Genomic DNA, 16,582 nt, shown 5'->3' on the forward strand with positions numbered 1-16,582 from the left:
ATAAGAGAACACATATTATGAGTAAGTGTGATGCATGCAAGTCTTAAAACTAACAAATAGCCCCACAAATGCAAATAAACAGTCAATATTCAAATCAACATTAAACAGACTGTTCGTACTTGCTGTTCTGGTGAGCAACTGTTTCATCGCAGTTTCAATGCTTCAGTGTGTATTTAATGTCTCAGGAGCTTAATAACTCAATATTTGTTTGAAGATTTTCCCATAATCCAACCATACAGTCAAAGGATCCAAATATCTGATCCTAAAGTCACTCTGTATGTGGCGTCATCCAGAATGAAAGAGATGGGTAGGACCCAACAGTTGGCTCAGCTGCTCTCAGAGTCGTTGAAACTCACCTGGTGGGACAGGTATGTCTAGTTTCGCCCAGTCGACTTCTCCACCAATCAACCGTCTTCAAGCAACAAAGTGACTAGCTACATTTTGTGTTGCCACAAACGCTTTCATCATAGTTAGGATGTTTGAGCTGCCTCTCAGGACAGGTACTGCTTCACTGTGATTAGTGTGTGACTGTGCGGCCTGCTCAGCAGAAGTCTTCTGGTCAGGTATAGTAAAATGTTTTGTTGTTGTTGTCTTTAACCATAAAAATCTTGGAAATGTCATGTAATGAAACAAGTAAAGGCTTTTTTTCATAAGATATGTTGTTAATGCAGATGTAAGGCCTAGCTGAGAGTTTTCTTCATAATGTATTTTGTGCATAGCCTTTACACTGCTTGGCATACCTGCATCCAAATGGACTTGAGCTCTTTGTTACTCTTACTGATCTTGTTTCCTCTTGTCTAGATCTTTGCTTGTGTTGTTCTTGTTCTCATATGGTACGTGGCTTTGGATAAAAGCGTCTGCTAAATGACACTGTAACATTGTATGTAGCCTTTAACATACTTTTAATCAGCTTATTTACATGTAGGTATTATTTGTGTTTTGGCAATCTGTGCTCATATTGGTATTAGTGGTAGTATCGCTGAATTATTAAGTCCAGAAGAGCGCTGTAAAGCAGCTACACCTTCATCATGCATTTGTACTTTCATATTGATTACGCAATGGCATAATATTGTCTGTTTTGTGAAAAACAGCAGGTAAATAAATGTAATGTAGAAAGTACAGAAACCTGTTTAAGAGTTTCATTGTTGTACTTGGTAGAAGCTAACATAGGTATGGCTGTCATGTCTTTTAAAGATGACTTTACACCCTCATGGATACAATATGTTTTATTTTTGCCTTATTTTATGTATATTATTCACATTGAAAGTAAATACTGTCCAAAGACAACTGATCAGTGTTGTATAATTTTAGACTTGTAGATGTAAAACAAAGGATTGATCTATGACATTACTATTTTTTTCAATCTGAAAGGAATCAGTCAAGATGGAGGTCAAGAAGAAGACTTTCTTGGAGAACTTGCGCAAGAAAACTAAGTTGTCAAACCTGAAGAAGCCAGGAAAAAAACCACCCGCCAAGCCGAGCAGACATCTGGCCCATAGGCGCAGTATTTCTGTACCAGACCTAAGGTTTGTGCCAGGTGAAGCATTTTCTACAGACAGCGCCTTGGGGTCCAATGGCTCTGATGCCGTCTTCTTTGGTGTCTCCCCTGGCGTAAGTGACACTGATTCTGTTGCAAGTGGTTTGATTCCTGAAGGACCAATTTTCACGGACAAACTAAGCGATTCTGCCCCAGAAACAAGACTCAGAGTTCCCAGAGATTACTCAGCGGGTGCTTTGAATAGAACAAGTGCACCAGTGGAGACGCTGGCTTCGTATGAGGAATTTGATGGTATGTTAAATATAAGCTCAGGAAACACGGTAACTTCAGACCGCTTGTATGGTACACCGGAGACAAGAGTAAAGAGGAAAGCAGCGAAGTTTTCTTTCGACCCTGTTCCTGCACCAAGATTTGCTTTCCTCAGTGCCAATGCTCTGTCACCAATACCAGACCAGGTAGAGAGAGAAAGTCTCTGGGGTGATGATACCTCAGCAGACAGAGTGCTTTCGGGTTCTCTTGCTGCAGCACTGGCTCGAGCAAGCTCCCTTGGCGAACAAGCAAACCCCGACACTGAGAAGAAGGCCGTATCATTTGAACAGAAAAAGCCGTCATCTGAAAAAGGGACTCCACCAAGAGCCAGAGGAAAAAATTTTGCAGAAAGATGGTCTGTGTTATCAGATACTCCGTATACTGCTTTGGAAAGCGTAGACAGTATCTCTCTGGACTCTGCTACTTCCAACGAGGAGCGAGTCATCATGCCCTGGACAACAGACTCTGAAGAACTTGAACGAGAACCTCGCACTCCCCTTTTTATGAAACACTTCCCCCTGGATGAGTCTATGCTAGAAGATGCCCAGTCTGAGGAGGCCATGGAAGAAATTGAGGTTAGTTTTTAATCAGGTGTACAATCCTAGATATACAGTGGGAGGATAGTCTATGTATTTGAAGTCAGGTAACACAGAGTCTTTGAAAAAAAATTATATATAATGTTTTATTTAAAGGTGATAATCAAACTGATGGACATACAAACTAATCTAGATGGAGCACATGCAGTAACTTTAGAACTCATAATATTCAGTGAAAGTGTAAGAGCTCTAATGCCACTGTAACATAGTGTGAGGTCATACAATAATACAATTACTCATTATCTTTAGCATATTATTAGTGACATCCAGTTAACATGTTTAAGACACTTACACTCATTTGCATGCCCTCATGTCACTTTCAAATTCAAGTAAGTTCTATTTCATTTTTGTAGCAAATTTGACACAAATGTGCTTTACAGGGGATAAAAAATGAAAAAAATAAACAAATAAGTTCAGGAATATATTCGAAACACATTTATAAATGACCCTACACCAACCCATACAACACACACATACTGTAATGTTATGGTCTCTGACCTATTTCTACAAGAGCACACACATTGGACCATACACACATACATGTACATACCCAATGCACAAGAGACAAGCAGAACTTACAGTTTCCACAGATCTCAGGTCAGCAGGCAGTTTGTTCCACAAAACAGCACCATAGTCACTAAATGTACCTCAACCTGTTCTTGTTTTGACTTAATGAGCATTCAGGAGATGTTTTTACTGTTTTCACATATTTCAGATGTAACGCTAAGAGTTGCCCGCAGCCAGACATGTTGCAGAAATTCCTGAGACTTTTTGCAAGTTTTTTTTATTACAGTTTAGCACTTTTAAGTGAAGTGTATATTCTGTTATACTGATGTGACACTAACAATTAAGTCACAAATGCAACAACAAACATCCCTAAACGGTTCATGTTAAATGTAAAGGGACCACCTGGGATTTGACTTTCTTCCCCCAGAGGGGAATAACTGCAACAGAGGCTGTTGTGTCCTCTGTTATGAAAATGCATCTTAGATAAGGAAACCAGTGTTTCTTGTTAGCAGAACTATGTGGTATGCAGACTTTTACAGAAAGTACGCGGAAACAATGATAACATCTCCTTTTGATGTTCTAGAGACAGTTTTTACTGCTGTACTCACTAGTTCTGTCTGAAAGATACACTGTAGTCACGAGGAAAACTTAAAGGACATTATGTATTGAAATAAATAAAAAGCCATGGTTATTTTGGACAAACATCTTAACTCCATTGTACTTGACTAAATAATTGCATCATGACGTTACCGAGTAATCATTGCAACCTTTTTCTCATTTAGATGTGCAGTGAGCCTTGTGATTTCTTTGAGGAAAATCTGCAAGATCCCTTGGAAACCTCTGTGCCAGCAGGGCCTGAAGCTCAAACGCCCGGCCCATGCCAGAGGTATCTTCTGAACATCAACCTAAAGCAAGGGAAGAACCTAGTCATCAGAGACAAGCGATCTGGTAGGTTAACAACCTATAGTTTGTCTGTTGGTCCTGGCCTTTAATGGCCTGTGAGACAAAGTTTTGGTCAGACTTAGATCTTAATTGGTTGATTACACACTGTACAAGCTAACATTAAACTCCTCTCTTTACTGTGCAGAGTTTTGAGACATTCTTGGATGGATCAGTACAGATCAAGAGATATATCAAATTTCTTGTTAAAGAATGCAGTTCCTTGAGTGGTTGCTTAAGATTGAGCCTTTGATGAAACACTGCATGTACATACAATGCCTATACATCTCCTTAAGCTCACTATGCTTATGAACCAATCAGACAGATGAAAGTAGTGAATGGGAAATGTGCTATTGTGTATAAAGGCAAGATGGGCTGTGTTCAGTTAATGCCTCTGTTTACTTGTATGCATGACGTCTCTTGTCAAGTGCCGTTTGTACATAGAAAAAAAAACACTACAGCAGAATGCAGTCAGACCAGTATGACAAAAGACAGACTGGCATCAAGCAATGAGTACTAATTAAAAAGAACACACAATCTGTACATGAAACCACGGGTTATATAACTTGGTTAACAACTGATTTTGAAATAGTATGCCAGATGCAATGGAAGTTCAATCTACCAACTTTAGTAATAAAGCTTATGGCTCAGAGGTTTCATAAGATAGAGTTGTTATTGGTCACCCCAAAACGTTATCATGTGATTTTTATTTTTTATTTATTTATCTGTTTTTGCTGACGTTTTTCAGCTTTTTGTTTAAAATTATTTTTTCAATATTCTCCTGGTCTGGCCTGCAGTAATCCTCCAGCCACCTGTATTTATATGCAATAATGAATTGTACTATCTCATACAAGCCTGAAGTTGAGTTATCATAGTCTGGATATTTACACATTTAAAAAATTTAGATTTTGATGATCTTTAAGAATTGATTACCCTTGGAGAATGATATTGATTTGTGAAAGTTAGAAGAGATATCAGTGTCAATGAGTAATCTATAGGAAAACAGTGACATCAGGTGGCCTCAAATGGAACTACAACATTTGAGAAACCCATGTGTGGTCTCATTAACTGTACTTACTGAAAAATATTTGGAAATTATTCGAATTTTATTTTGAAAATATTGAAAATAATGTATTTATAACAACCTAGAGTTTTTTATTTTTCTAATTTTTGGGCTGATAGATTTAATTCCTAGTTTAAAACATATACATGACAGTATTTCAAAGTTACATAAGCTTTATGTACTTGAAAATTCAACTTTTGGCGAGATACTGCTGTTCCATCTATTATCTTGCCTTCTCTGTAGCTCCTGCATCTTTGGGGAATCACTTTACAGTAAAAACACTTTCTCCTTTGAATGATCCTTTTTTCCTGCCTGGTGGCCAGAGCCCCCCCAAAGCCCAGTGCCCTACTCCCTGCTAGTTGAGACCTTACTTTCCTTGACAAGATGGCACCGCGATGATGAAATCCCCACACGCCCCCTGTCTTTCCGCTGTTTGCCCAACAATCAACCCTGTGCCAAAGGCTCACCAATAGCATACATTGTCATTACATATTCTAAAAAGGACCCACGCCACCAGCCCCCACTCCTTGGTTTTTGTTCTCGCCTTTTTTTCCCATTAATTTCCATCGTCACCGTTCTCAGTCATGCCAGAGCTTTTCTCCTTGCTAGCTGCCACATTCTCCTCCTGTCAAGTTGCCTGGAGGTTTCCCTGTCACAGGCTGGCAGGGTGGAGCTGCTGTGGGTCCTGCCTGCCTTTGCGAGATGTTCATTTGGAGTGGGGAGCTGACAGGCCTGACAGCCCATCCCCACAGGGCCTTTGTCATGTGATTCAAGCCTCCCTGCAGGCTCTCTCAAGCACCCCTTTATTCCCCTATACAAATGAAGGCATGGGACTGGCTTTCATTTTTTGGCCAATCTGCATGCAATTGCAGAAACAAAGAAGTCCCATACCCCCACTCTACTCACAGACAGACTTTCTTAACAGGCTTGGGAGATTAACACTGGTTGCTTCTCAATTTTGGTTTTCTGGTTGCCTCATGCTGGCGAGTGTTTCCACTCTTTCACAATTAAACAGCTACATCCCTCTGTTTTGCCATGTGTGGGGTGCACCTCCTCCTTTCATATTCCAGTCTCTCACACCATCACCATGGGGGAAGGGCGTGTAGGGTGTGTGTGTGTGTGTGTGTAAATGTGTGTGTTGTTTCATACAAACTTTATCTTTTTAAAATTGCAATATGTTTAACAAGAAGTTTGCATTAAATATTTATCTTGCACCATGGATTTCCATGAAAACACTGTTTCTATACTGTGGTTGAACATTCACATAACACTTGAGGTAATGACCACTTGTGTGGCACAACATTATGTGTCTGATTGCTCTTTTTCTATTCCATTTAGGTAGCAGTGATCCTTATGTGAAGTTCAAACTTGAGGGAAAGCAGCTTTATAAAAGCAAAGTGGTTTATAAAAACCTAAATCCACGGTGGAATGAGTCCTTCAGCTATCCTCTTCGCGACAGAGAGCATATTGTGGATGTCCGGGTAGGCATTGTTGCTTGAGCAGAAGTGCAATGGTCTCATAGCAGAGCACAAAACTTCTGTTTATAATCTCAGTCTTGTTTGTCATAATGTTGCAGGTGTATGATAAAAATCGGACAGCGGATGAGTTCATGGGTTCCAGCACTGTTCCTCTAAAGCAGCTTGAATTGTACAAGTAAGCAACTTTTAAGAATGATTTAAAGAACACATCATCCTTCAGAAATTGTCCAGAAGTTGTCACTTTCATTCCCCCTTGCTTTTTTCAACCTCTTCACAGAACCTATGAAATGGAGCTTCATCTTGACGATCCAAAAAGTAAAGAAGATGACATGGGAGTAGTTATGGTTGATGTCTGCCTGATGTTTAGAGATGCCACCATCAAAAGAAGCCCTGTAAGATTATTTCTTGTCTTCATATGAGAAAAATTGTTGATTTGTTGAAGTTTTCTCTGTTTCTTTCAAGCCTGTCTTGAACAGTTTGTACTAATTTACTTGGTTTTTTTTTTTTGTCGTAGAGATGGCCACCGAGGAAGAACAAGGTATGGATTATTATATTTCAATAATTTCTCAAGTTGAATTTAAGAATTGTTCCCTGAAGGCCATTAGTATTGCTGAATTTAGCTTTTACATGGTAGTGCTCACATTTGCATCAATCCTGAGCACTAGGGGGCAGTAGCTCACTGTACTATGAAGCAACAAAGAATGAGGTGTATGCTCAGGATGCAGGCTTTTGTGTGTAACCTTGGTTTCAGCACAGCCTGTTTCTTTTGTGGTTTTATACTAAACCTTTTTTGTAATGCATATCATTTTCATTGGTATCATTTGCTGTGGAAAAAAAAAACTACCTCACGGTATTACATTCTGATCAAAAACCCAAAATAATAATATTGACTGAATACATTGTCATGAAAGAGCCTTTAGATGAGTATTATAGAGCAGTGTTGTTGTTTTTTTTGTAAACAAAGTTCTATCTCTTCTCAAGTGGTTTTCAGTATATTGCAGCTGTAATTAGATTCAGAGTGAAATAGGAGGGTTGCTGTTTGGGACTCGCACTGCAGCGAGTGGGTTTATATTCACACCTATGTAGTCACTACATCTGCCACTGTTCAGTCTCTTGATGGTCCAGGAGACCATCTCAATTTGAAATTAGATGACAAAGGAATGAAGCCATTTTCATACACATTGTAGGTTATCCACTACAGATGGTTAAAGATACTCAAAGGGAGACAGAAATGTGTGATGGGACTCTTCACAATGTTCTGCTGCCTAAATCACAGTGCTAATTTAACAACGTAACAATGCCATTTTTTTCCCTGTTTCATTTTTGACAAACGTACAATATCTTATTGCATTTAACACCTATCCTGGAAGTGCTGAATACCCAGCTCTTACAGCTCCACTCCCCCTCTTTCTGAACATCGTTTTCTCCCTCTGTGTTACCACCACAGAGACAGGGAATGGCAAGTGCCTAAGTAAAAACTCTGCTGTGTGATAGTGTTTCAAACAGGAGGGGGTGTATGGGAGAAGCGGGAGGGGGGCTTTGCTGTTCGAGGCATGTTGCCAGTGCGGGATGCCTAAGATCTGCAACGCTGATAATTCCCAGGCATAGCGGGCAATAACCCAGATGTTAGGATGTAATATCACAGCTGTGGATGGACAGTGCTGAGGTACCAGCCAAATGGACCCGGGTCTGAGCTCATCGTGCTTGTCCCCATGCTGTCCCACCATATGGAAGCAATCGCACAGCCCTTTTAGGACCAGGAATAGATTCTCTTTAGGGGCCACTTACAGTTAAGTGGAATTGTTTTATTGGCCGCTGAGATAGAAATGTGTCCAAGATAAACACTTGGGATGACTTGGCTGAGGCCTGTTTTATATCGCTCCTCCACTCCCTCTGTTCCTCTTCTTTTGAAGGGGGCTGATATTTATAGGGCTGCGCCTGTGGTATTCCATGTTAATTCAGGTCCCTGAGATGTGCTTTGATCCCCTCCGGATTGGGTGGCAATGTGGGTTGTGACCCTGTAGTGAAGAGGAGGGGCCGGAGTGGCAGGGGAGTTGTAGCAGGGCTGTTTGAAGCAGCGTCGCTGGGGCAGTCGAAGGAGCTGGGCAATCAAAGAGGCTAGAGCAGATTACGGTCCTGCTCTTTAATTACAGTCAGCCCTACACAACCTCTCTGCTGTTTGTTTTTACAGCCCTGGCCTATCACCGCATGGCCTCACGGGAACTCTAACATGGAAACATATCAAGGCCCCTCTTCGCACTCCCTCTGTGACACACGGCAGGAGAGGTGGATTATTTGCCGGGCTTGTCCTTGATTTCCAAAAAGTTCTCCAATTCAGAACATCTTTTTGAAGTTTCACAGTTTTGGTTTCTTACATTTATTTATTTATTTAGGTAGTTAACTTGAATTTAGACAATTTTGCCAACATGCAGCAAACTCTGTTGCTGGCCATACATACTGCATGTATGCATAATTTGCTGATGAGAGAGCTGTGTGGTTTGCATCATTACTCACTGCTGCCTGCTGTCTCTGGTGCAGTATGCCAAGTGTCCTGCCTCCCCACACTCAGTCTGTGAGCCAGTGATGAGTGGGACTGTCACAGCCAGGGACATCTGGCTGCTTGCTGACGTCCCTCTCTTCCTCTCTCTCCAGGAGCCTCCGTGGTGTGGCTTGCCTGTCAGTAGAGATGTGCTAATGTGTTCCAACAGAGATGTGCTGTATAGTGTAAACCTTTGTCCTAGTTTAATGCACTCTGTGACCATGATGAGGTGCCAGGCTGAGGGCAGGAGCAGGCAAACAGAGGGGAGTGCACAGGGCTCTCTTACACATGGGTGCATAAAAAAAAAAAAACTGTCTGTGTGTGTCTTTACCCTGCAGCAGAACCAGGGCACTGCAGCCCAGCGACCTGTTGAAACGCAGAAGAACCAGCTGAAAAATCAGATGTGGACTGGGGGGCTTGGAATCACCTTAGTGGAGGGACAGGACATACCACAACATGGCAACGGGGACGTTTACGTCCGCTTTCGCCTGGGTGATCAGAAGTACAAGAGCAAGGTTGGACTGTTTCCAAGAGTCTTCCCCCCTCCCATTCTACACTCCCCCCGTTTCTCATGCTCCTGTGTCTTTTAAAGTCTTCTCTTTATACTTCAAGTCTTCTTCCCAGCGCCTATCTCTTACTTCCCCGCTTCTCTCTCTCAGCAGGTGCCTGTCAGTGACTCACCTCCACCTTGGCTCACTGGGCCATGGCAGAGGCAGCTCATTAGACTGGGCAAGTCTGCCACTCACTTCTCCCTGTGCTTCAGGCGCTGGCTTCATTGCTTTCATTTGCATACCCAGCATGCCCTGTTCATCTACCTGTACTTGTTGGCCTCCCCCCTGATGATTCTGTGGTGCGCTTGTCTTGTGTTGTCGTGTTATTTCTTTGTAAACCTTTCTGCTTTCCTCTCCGCTTGTTTGTTTGTTGGACAAAGCTGATTCTAATTGGAAGCTGTCAGTGTTTACAATCCCAGAGTGGCTACTGAGGTGTACACATACAAGCACACACAAATAAAGGACACACAAGCTCAACACAGCTCTCTTTCCTCCTCTGCTACTTCGTTCTGGTTGGACTAAAAGAAGACTTAATCCACCTGTCATGCAGGAGCTGCTTCGTCTGATAATGCATTAAACCTGACATTGCATCAAAGTGTGTGTTTCCACAATTACTGTATGTGCTGATCAGTGTCTTTGCTGCCCTCAGAACCTTTGCATTCAGGCCAATCCCCAGTGGAGAGAGCAGTTTGACTTCAATCAGTATGAAGACAAGGAACTTCTGCAGGTGGAGGTGTTTTCAAAAAGAGGGAGGAAGGGCGAGGAATCATGGGGGATGTGAGTATTCCTGGTGGATAGTGTTAATTTTGCTCATATTGGCTCCTTCACAGAACTAGTTTGGCCTTATGTGTTTCAATGGACCTATTTCCTTTTGTGTCTCAGGTTTGAGATTGACCTATCGAGACTTCCACTTAATGAGAGACAGCTCTACACTCATGTGCTGGACCCTGGAAAGGGCAGGCTGGTGTTTCTGGTCGCCCTAGACCCTGCTGGGGAGTCTCAATCTCTGACATTGAAACAGCTAGGCTTGAGAATCCTGATGAGCGAGGCACAGTGGAGGATAGATTTGTACGTTCTTTTTGTTGTATGCTATTTTTGTTTCATAGCTATCAGTTAACTGTATTTAGAAAATCTGCTTTGAATAAAATGTTTCTAACATCTGTTGTTTTTTTTTAGGACCTTAAAGAATTCACACAAGAAAGTGGGGGAGGTTGGCTTCCTTCAGGTTAAGGTTATTAAGGCAAATGATCTTCCTGCAACAGAACTCAATGGTAATCCATACCAACAATCTGCTTCTCTGTTTTCCATTTTCATATTCATGGATTTTTCTTTGCACAAAACTTTACCTCTCTTGTTTGACTTTCAGGAAAAAGTAACCCCCTATGTGTAGTTGAACTTGGGAATGGCAAACTTCAAACTCACACCCTCTACAAGACCCTCAATCCAGAGTGGCACAAGGCCTTTACATTGTAAGAAAGACATCTGAAAAAAATATAAATATTCTTCTTTATTTGTTGTGAATAATGTGTTTCCCTTTACTCTTGCATTACAGTCCAATCAAAGATATCCATGATGTGGTAGAGTTAACTGTCCTTGATGAAAATGGGGACAAGGCCCCAAACTTTTTTGGGGAAAGTGGTGATTCCATTACTGACAGTAAGTTTCTTTTTAAGCTTCTTTTACAGCCTTTTAAATGTTTTCTGTGCGAAGATGAAGATTTTATTTGTGTAACATTTTTTTTGTCTTACATATCCTTTTTTCTTAATTCTAAAAGGTCCAGAATGGGCAGGAGATCTGTCTGTTCTTGAAGAAAGAAAACTTGGGAAGTGTATCAAAAGGAACTATCACACTGATTCTGGATGTAATTTATAACAAAGTAAGAACTAACTATAATGTTCAAGCATTTTGAAAGCGTGACTATGTTTTACATCATGTACTGAAATGTAAAAAAATCAATTAATGTGCAGTATTGATTTTTTTTCATTTGTCTCAGGTCAGAGCTGGCATCAAAACCTTCCAACCGAAGGAGTCGAAATTAACGATGAAAACGCGAAGTTCTCCAAAAGGTTATCGTTATTGACATTTTTGCAGAATTTAGCAGATGGAACAAAAAAAGCATGCCAGTATGTCCCTCTCACATCCAGTAATAAAGTAGCCACAACAAAGCCACACATGGTCATAGTTTGGATCGGACATAGTCAACTAATTACTTTAATTGGCTGTAAACATTTAATTCCACAAATAGCGAGTAAGGGATTTTCAGCTCCTTCAACCTCATTGCAAAGTCATAAACATTATGTCCAGTATCAAATGATACTTACCAGTGCTTTGTTCAAATTATTTCCCATTAGGTTCTTGCCCGGAATATATATCGGGTTCGAAAATCAGCACAGCAGTTCTGTACACGTTACAGTACATTAAAAGCTGTTTTCAATGGGAGAGCACGCACGGAGTCTAATAGCCTTTCTGGTAAGTCATTGCCTCACGTTAATGAACTCTCTTTAAGCCTTGGGGCGAACAAGTTTTGTCCCATTTCACTGCAGCCCTGTTTTAACTCTTTCATTTTATGAGAATTAGATGTTCAGGAAAATCTCCGGTTTAGCCGTTTTCTCTCTGCTCGTCTTTTTCCCATGAAAACAATGGCTGCCTTCTGTCTTTATCCCATACGTGATGTGATGGATGTGCTTTATCCTTTAAATCAAACCCCACTTGGCTTTCCTTCAGTTCTGATGACATTAGAGTGTATTTGAAGGGGTGGGGTTTGGGCGTTTGTATGTCTGACTTCTTCGCAAAGCCTCCTGACCCGGGGGACAGTGTAAGAAGGATCACAGTCTCAGCTTCCTTGGGTGGAGAAGTGACAGTCTTCCTCTGAGATTTGAACCTTGTTTAAATGTCTATGTTTAGCTGTTTTTAATGAGGGTATGTGATCTAAGGTCCTAAGCTTAAATAATCTTAAATCACCCTGTGAATCCCCCTCAGTACAGCACATGTAATGTCATGATTAAGAGTGTACACTTGCCATGAGAGCCCTGCCAGTGCCGTGTCAGGGTGAGGAAGCGGTCACAGACAGGGTGTGTGAAGAATTCTCCTTTCGCCGCCTTTCTTCTGTCTGCTCTGTCTCGGAGTGACATGCAATTCATACCTGGTGTATTCTATAAGCCCTTCTCACTGATCCTGAGGTGCAAATCCCTCCAGGCAATGGCCGGGCTCAATGTATCACAGCCTTTAGAACAGACAGACAGGCAGGCAGACACACAGACAGGAAGACAGAGAACAATGCAGGCGATTGTATAAGGATAGAGTGGGAGGGAGGCTACTATCTGGGAAAGAAAGTTAGAGCACAGAAAGAGGACGACAGTTTGGTTAGAGTGCGGTCTTCGAAGAAGGCAGATAGCGGGAGACTTGGAGGCAGGTTTACGGGCAGGAGAGCGGGAGGATAGGCAGGCTGACAGGTGACAGGTCAGCAGGATGGGACCATCTTCCTCCACCTATAATTAGATCCTCTGCAGGCGATGGGGGTGTGTGGTGGCACACTCTAATCTTTCATTTCCACTTCTACTCCACCTGCTGTTTAGGAGTTTAGGTTTGGCACACAAATAGAGACCTTAAAATGAGAGAAAAGACACACACTCAGTAGTTTCATCGTGCCGACACTTGTAACCACAGCGTACTGCTTCCCGATCTTATTTTTGCCAGTTGTGTGTCATCGAGCTCCCTGACAGTGAGGATGGTAATTCCTGTGACATTCACTGCAGCTGCTTTGTCCTTTTTATTTGAAACACACTTCTCCATTTTCAGACTCCTGAAAACACCTGAACGTTGGTTGGCTTGATTTATTTTTAAAAGCAGACAATAACAGAGTAGTCAGAGCCGAGCTTTCGTCTGGGAGGAGGTGTGCTTCAAACAGTCTAAGTGTCAAAAGGTGCATGGTGAGAATTGCCCAAACAGAGAGAATCCTCTGCCGTTCAGTATATTTAGCACCCACTCATCAGCAGACTGAGTTCAACAAGTGAAAGTTCTTTTTTTCAATGAATCATTATACCCTCAATAAGTAACAAGCAGTAAAACATGCAAATCACATGTGTATATTACATGTAATTGATAGTAACAGGGAAAACTTTGAACTTACGCTTCTGTTTGACAGTCAACAAGGGCAACAACAGGGTCTCCGCTGACTGTCATTACAAGCCGAGTGCCTTGCCACCATCTACACTTGTGCCCCTGCCCACTCCAAGGCGAGCCACAGTGCAACCACTCCTCCTCCTCCAAGTCATCATTTGCAATTAAGTTAGTGTTTGGAGATGTCTAAAGCAGCATGCCACCATGTGCCTTAATGAAAGCAGCTCCCACTCCTATCTTTATATCTTTAGGCAGTGGTAATAAGGTAACTGATTCAGACATTGACAGATGGCCTCTGCTTGCCTCTCAGATGTGCATAATTATACCACTAGTGCCTGCTCTTTTCCACAGTGGCAGGCAGCGCAGGGCTTCTCAGGGTATGCCGGTAGGAAACGCTGCAGTTGTGGGTCTCGCTTTAATATACATTACAATACATTATTTATCAAGCAGGCAGACCAGTCCTACCCTTTTACACCATATACATCCTGTAATGCATTACCGCTGCTGTGGTTTCTTCTGGGACTGCAGGACGCTCGTGTAGTGCTTTACCAGGAATACACAGCCATTATATCACTCAGTCCCACAGGCCAATTTTCTGACCTCCACGCAGCATGCAGTCTACATTTGTATCCTGTTTATGTAGATTCATGTATGCATTATGAAGTGATTGTTGGTGTGTGGTGTATAAGGTATTCAAATTTTGCACGAGGGATCACCGCTCAGGTTCACGTTAACCAACCGAGCAAAAAAAATAAACACTGAGTTTTCCTTTTTTTTTCCAAGGAGAAGTTTTCTTTGTTCAAATCAAGATAACTTTTCCGTCATGAGTGGCAATCAGAAAGTTCACATGGAGGAACATTTAAAATTAGCATTTATAGTTTGATGGTTTATTTGGTTTTCAGCTGCTACTGGGTGTTATAGTTTGAGAGGACACCCTGCAGAGAATGGAAATAGTTGCAGTACTGTCATTTTTTTTCAGGTGCAGGAGATTACCTGTTTTGATTGTGCAATCTCATCTGCAGAGGCCATACTGTTTGAAGTTCCCTTCAATTTTCAACCAATGTGAGGCAGTTTTAAAATAGACGCTCTTTAATTAGGTAACAAGAAAAAGAAAACTCTTTCTCACGCGTTCATACAAAGTTCTGGCAAATGTTCATAAACATTTTCATCAGTGAACGGAAATCCAAACAAGAAATTTAGATTTTTTCCCCCTCTTCTTGTTTATGCTTCAGTAATGAGCCTGGGATCTGCTCTTTTCAAGGGTTTGACAACAGCATGTTCTTTTCTCAGAGAAAGAGGAAATGTGACAGCGAAAATCTTCATAAAATAACCGCCTTTAGATGTGCTTTTCACTAACACTGAGCGAGATGAATGTGCTATACATCAGCATTGACTGCAGAGGGGTCACCCAGAGTTCTTTGCTGCACACAAGAGTAATGCCTGTAGATGGCGCTACAGCACTGCTGGAAACATGCTTGGAGGGGCTGTGGAGATCAGTTTCTTTTCCCAACAGGAGCCATTTGTGGGAACAACTTGGAGTGAAATCCTCCATTCTGTGCGTAAGACTAAGAGACACAAGTTTCCCCCACGAAAAAAAAGGAAGGGAAAAAAGCTAAATGAGCATGAATTAGCCAGCCAAATTAATCGGCTTCAGAAGTTTAAAGTTGGGAACAATTTTGATTTAGATGAAATGGATGAAAGTAAAAAAAAAGAAGAAAAAAAAAGATCATTTACACTTGAAAGCTGATTTTGAGCTTTGCTGTCATTAGACTGCTTTAAGTATTTAAGTAGAATTAATATTTTAACATATGAGGTACCTCATCTGTCAGGAGTTAGACTAGAAAGAAGCCTGTATACCTTTTGTGAGTATTTGAACCATTTTCTTTTTGACACTGCCAGGTAGCAACCACTTTAGACATCATTTGACAGCCTGTGAAATGCTGATTGCCTCACATCACACACTGTAAAGATGTCATTTGATGAATGTTTGATGCGGTGCAGCTGTAAACACACTTGGCAGCTGCAGCGGGCACTTTTTGGGGGGGATGATAGAATCATCGTCTGCCCAGAGGAGGGCAGGACAGGGTCAGATCTGGCTCCAGAGGTCTCTGGAGACCACCTGTGCTGAGCCACAGCAGTCGGGCCATTAACCAGAACACCAGCCTGGCTGAGATCAAAGCCGTAATCAGACTTGTCATAATTGTTCTTGTTAACACTTCCCTGAAAATGAGATCCTTTGTGAGTCTTAGAAGTGCCTGTTTGTGGGTTTACTGCGGTGCAGTGTGTCCGAGCTTTTTGCGAGGGGACTGTGCATGCCTGTGAGTTCTCTCCTTGATTCTTCCCTGCATCTGTTTTGTCTCCCTTGGAAAAAGTTAGAGGCCTTAAAGGAATGGGTTTCTTCAGTCCCATGGGGGTTACACTCTCCATCCCCCTGGCTGTGGGAGTTTTCACAGACTGCAGTGGGAATGTGTCAAGTAGGAAAAATAAAAAGATGGCAGTGATAGCTGTGTGCGTGTTCATCTGATTGGGTCTGAGATCTATTAATTATTAAATGATAGGCTATGACTACTTGCAGACTGCTCAGCATCGCCTCCTGATTTAACACAGCGTTATTATTTAGCTGCCCTGATTGACTGTGTGTCAGTTGACAGCTCTTGGGCTGTTGCTGTGTGTAACCTTGAAACACGTCCCCTTATTAGTGGGATTAACAAGCTTTCTCTGCTAATATTCACTTCATTAGAGCTGTGAAAGTGTTCTCATTTTCACTTGTTTTAGGACATGGATTCCAGTTTTGAAAGCACATTTGATTCAAATTAAGTGTATCACATTCCCTATTAGTAAGTATTATCAAACAACATGAAGTAACTTTCAAGTACAAACAAGTGGAGTGTCTCCAGATTCATAATAGCTCACTAAATAAATGTGTTGCCTCGGAATCAGAGGTTTTATTTGTGCATCTATTGTGCCTGTAATTGTGCTGATG

General features: G+C 41.7%; 1 protein-coding gene across 1 annotated transcript in view; it reads left to right on the forward strand.

Moving 5' to 3' along the window:
* The first annotated feature begins 1,287 nt into the window (after nt 1-1,287).
* The window catches only part of mctp2a (multiple C2 domains, transmembrane 2a), a 30,860-nt gene continuing 15,565 nt past the window's right edge, over nt 1,288-16,582 (forward strand). Inside the window, 20 exon segments of the mRNA XM_034684830.1 lie at nt 1,288-2,382; nt 3,693-3,858; nt 6,251-6,393; nt 6,489-6,565; nt 6,668-6,782; nt 6,905-6,928; nt 9,268-9,444; nt 10,130-10,257; nt 10,363-10,457; nt 10,460-10,548; nt 10,658-10,751; nt 10,847-10,949; nt 11,033-11,102; nt 11,104-11,136; nt 11,255-11,356; nt 11,474-11,516; nt 11,519-11,545; nt 11,830-11,862; nt 11,865-11,924; nt 11,927-11,949. Of these exon segments, the coding sequence (XP_034540721.1) occupies nt 1,384-2,382; nt 3,693-3,858; nt 6,251-6,393; nt 6,489-6,565; nt 6,668-6,782; nt 6,905-6,928; nt 9,268-9,444; nt 10,130-10,257; nt 10,363-10,457; nt 10,460-10,548; nt 10,658-10,751; nt 10,847-10,949; nt 11,033-11,102; nt 11,104-11,136; nt 11,255-11,356; nt 11,474-11,516; nt 11,519-11,545; nt 11,830-11,862; nt 11,865-11,924; nt 11,927-11,949 (2,601 nt within the window). The 5' untranslated portion in view covers nt 1,288-1,383.

This window comes from Notolabrus celidotus, chromosome 6, assembly GCF_009762535.1.
Source record: "Notolabrus celidotus isolate fNotCel1 chromosome 6, fNotCel1.pri, whole genome shotgun sequence".
Lineage (NCBI taxonomy): Eukaryota > Metazoa > Chordata > Actinopteri > Labriformes > Labridae > Notolabrus > Notolabrus celidotus.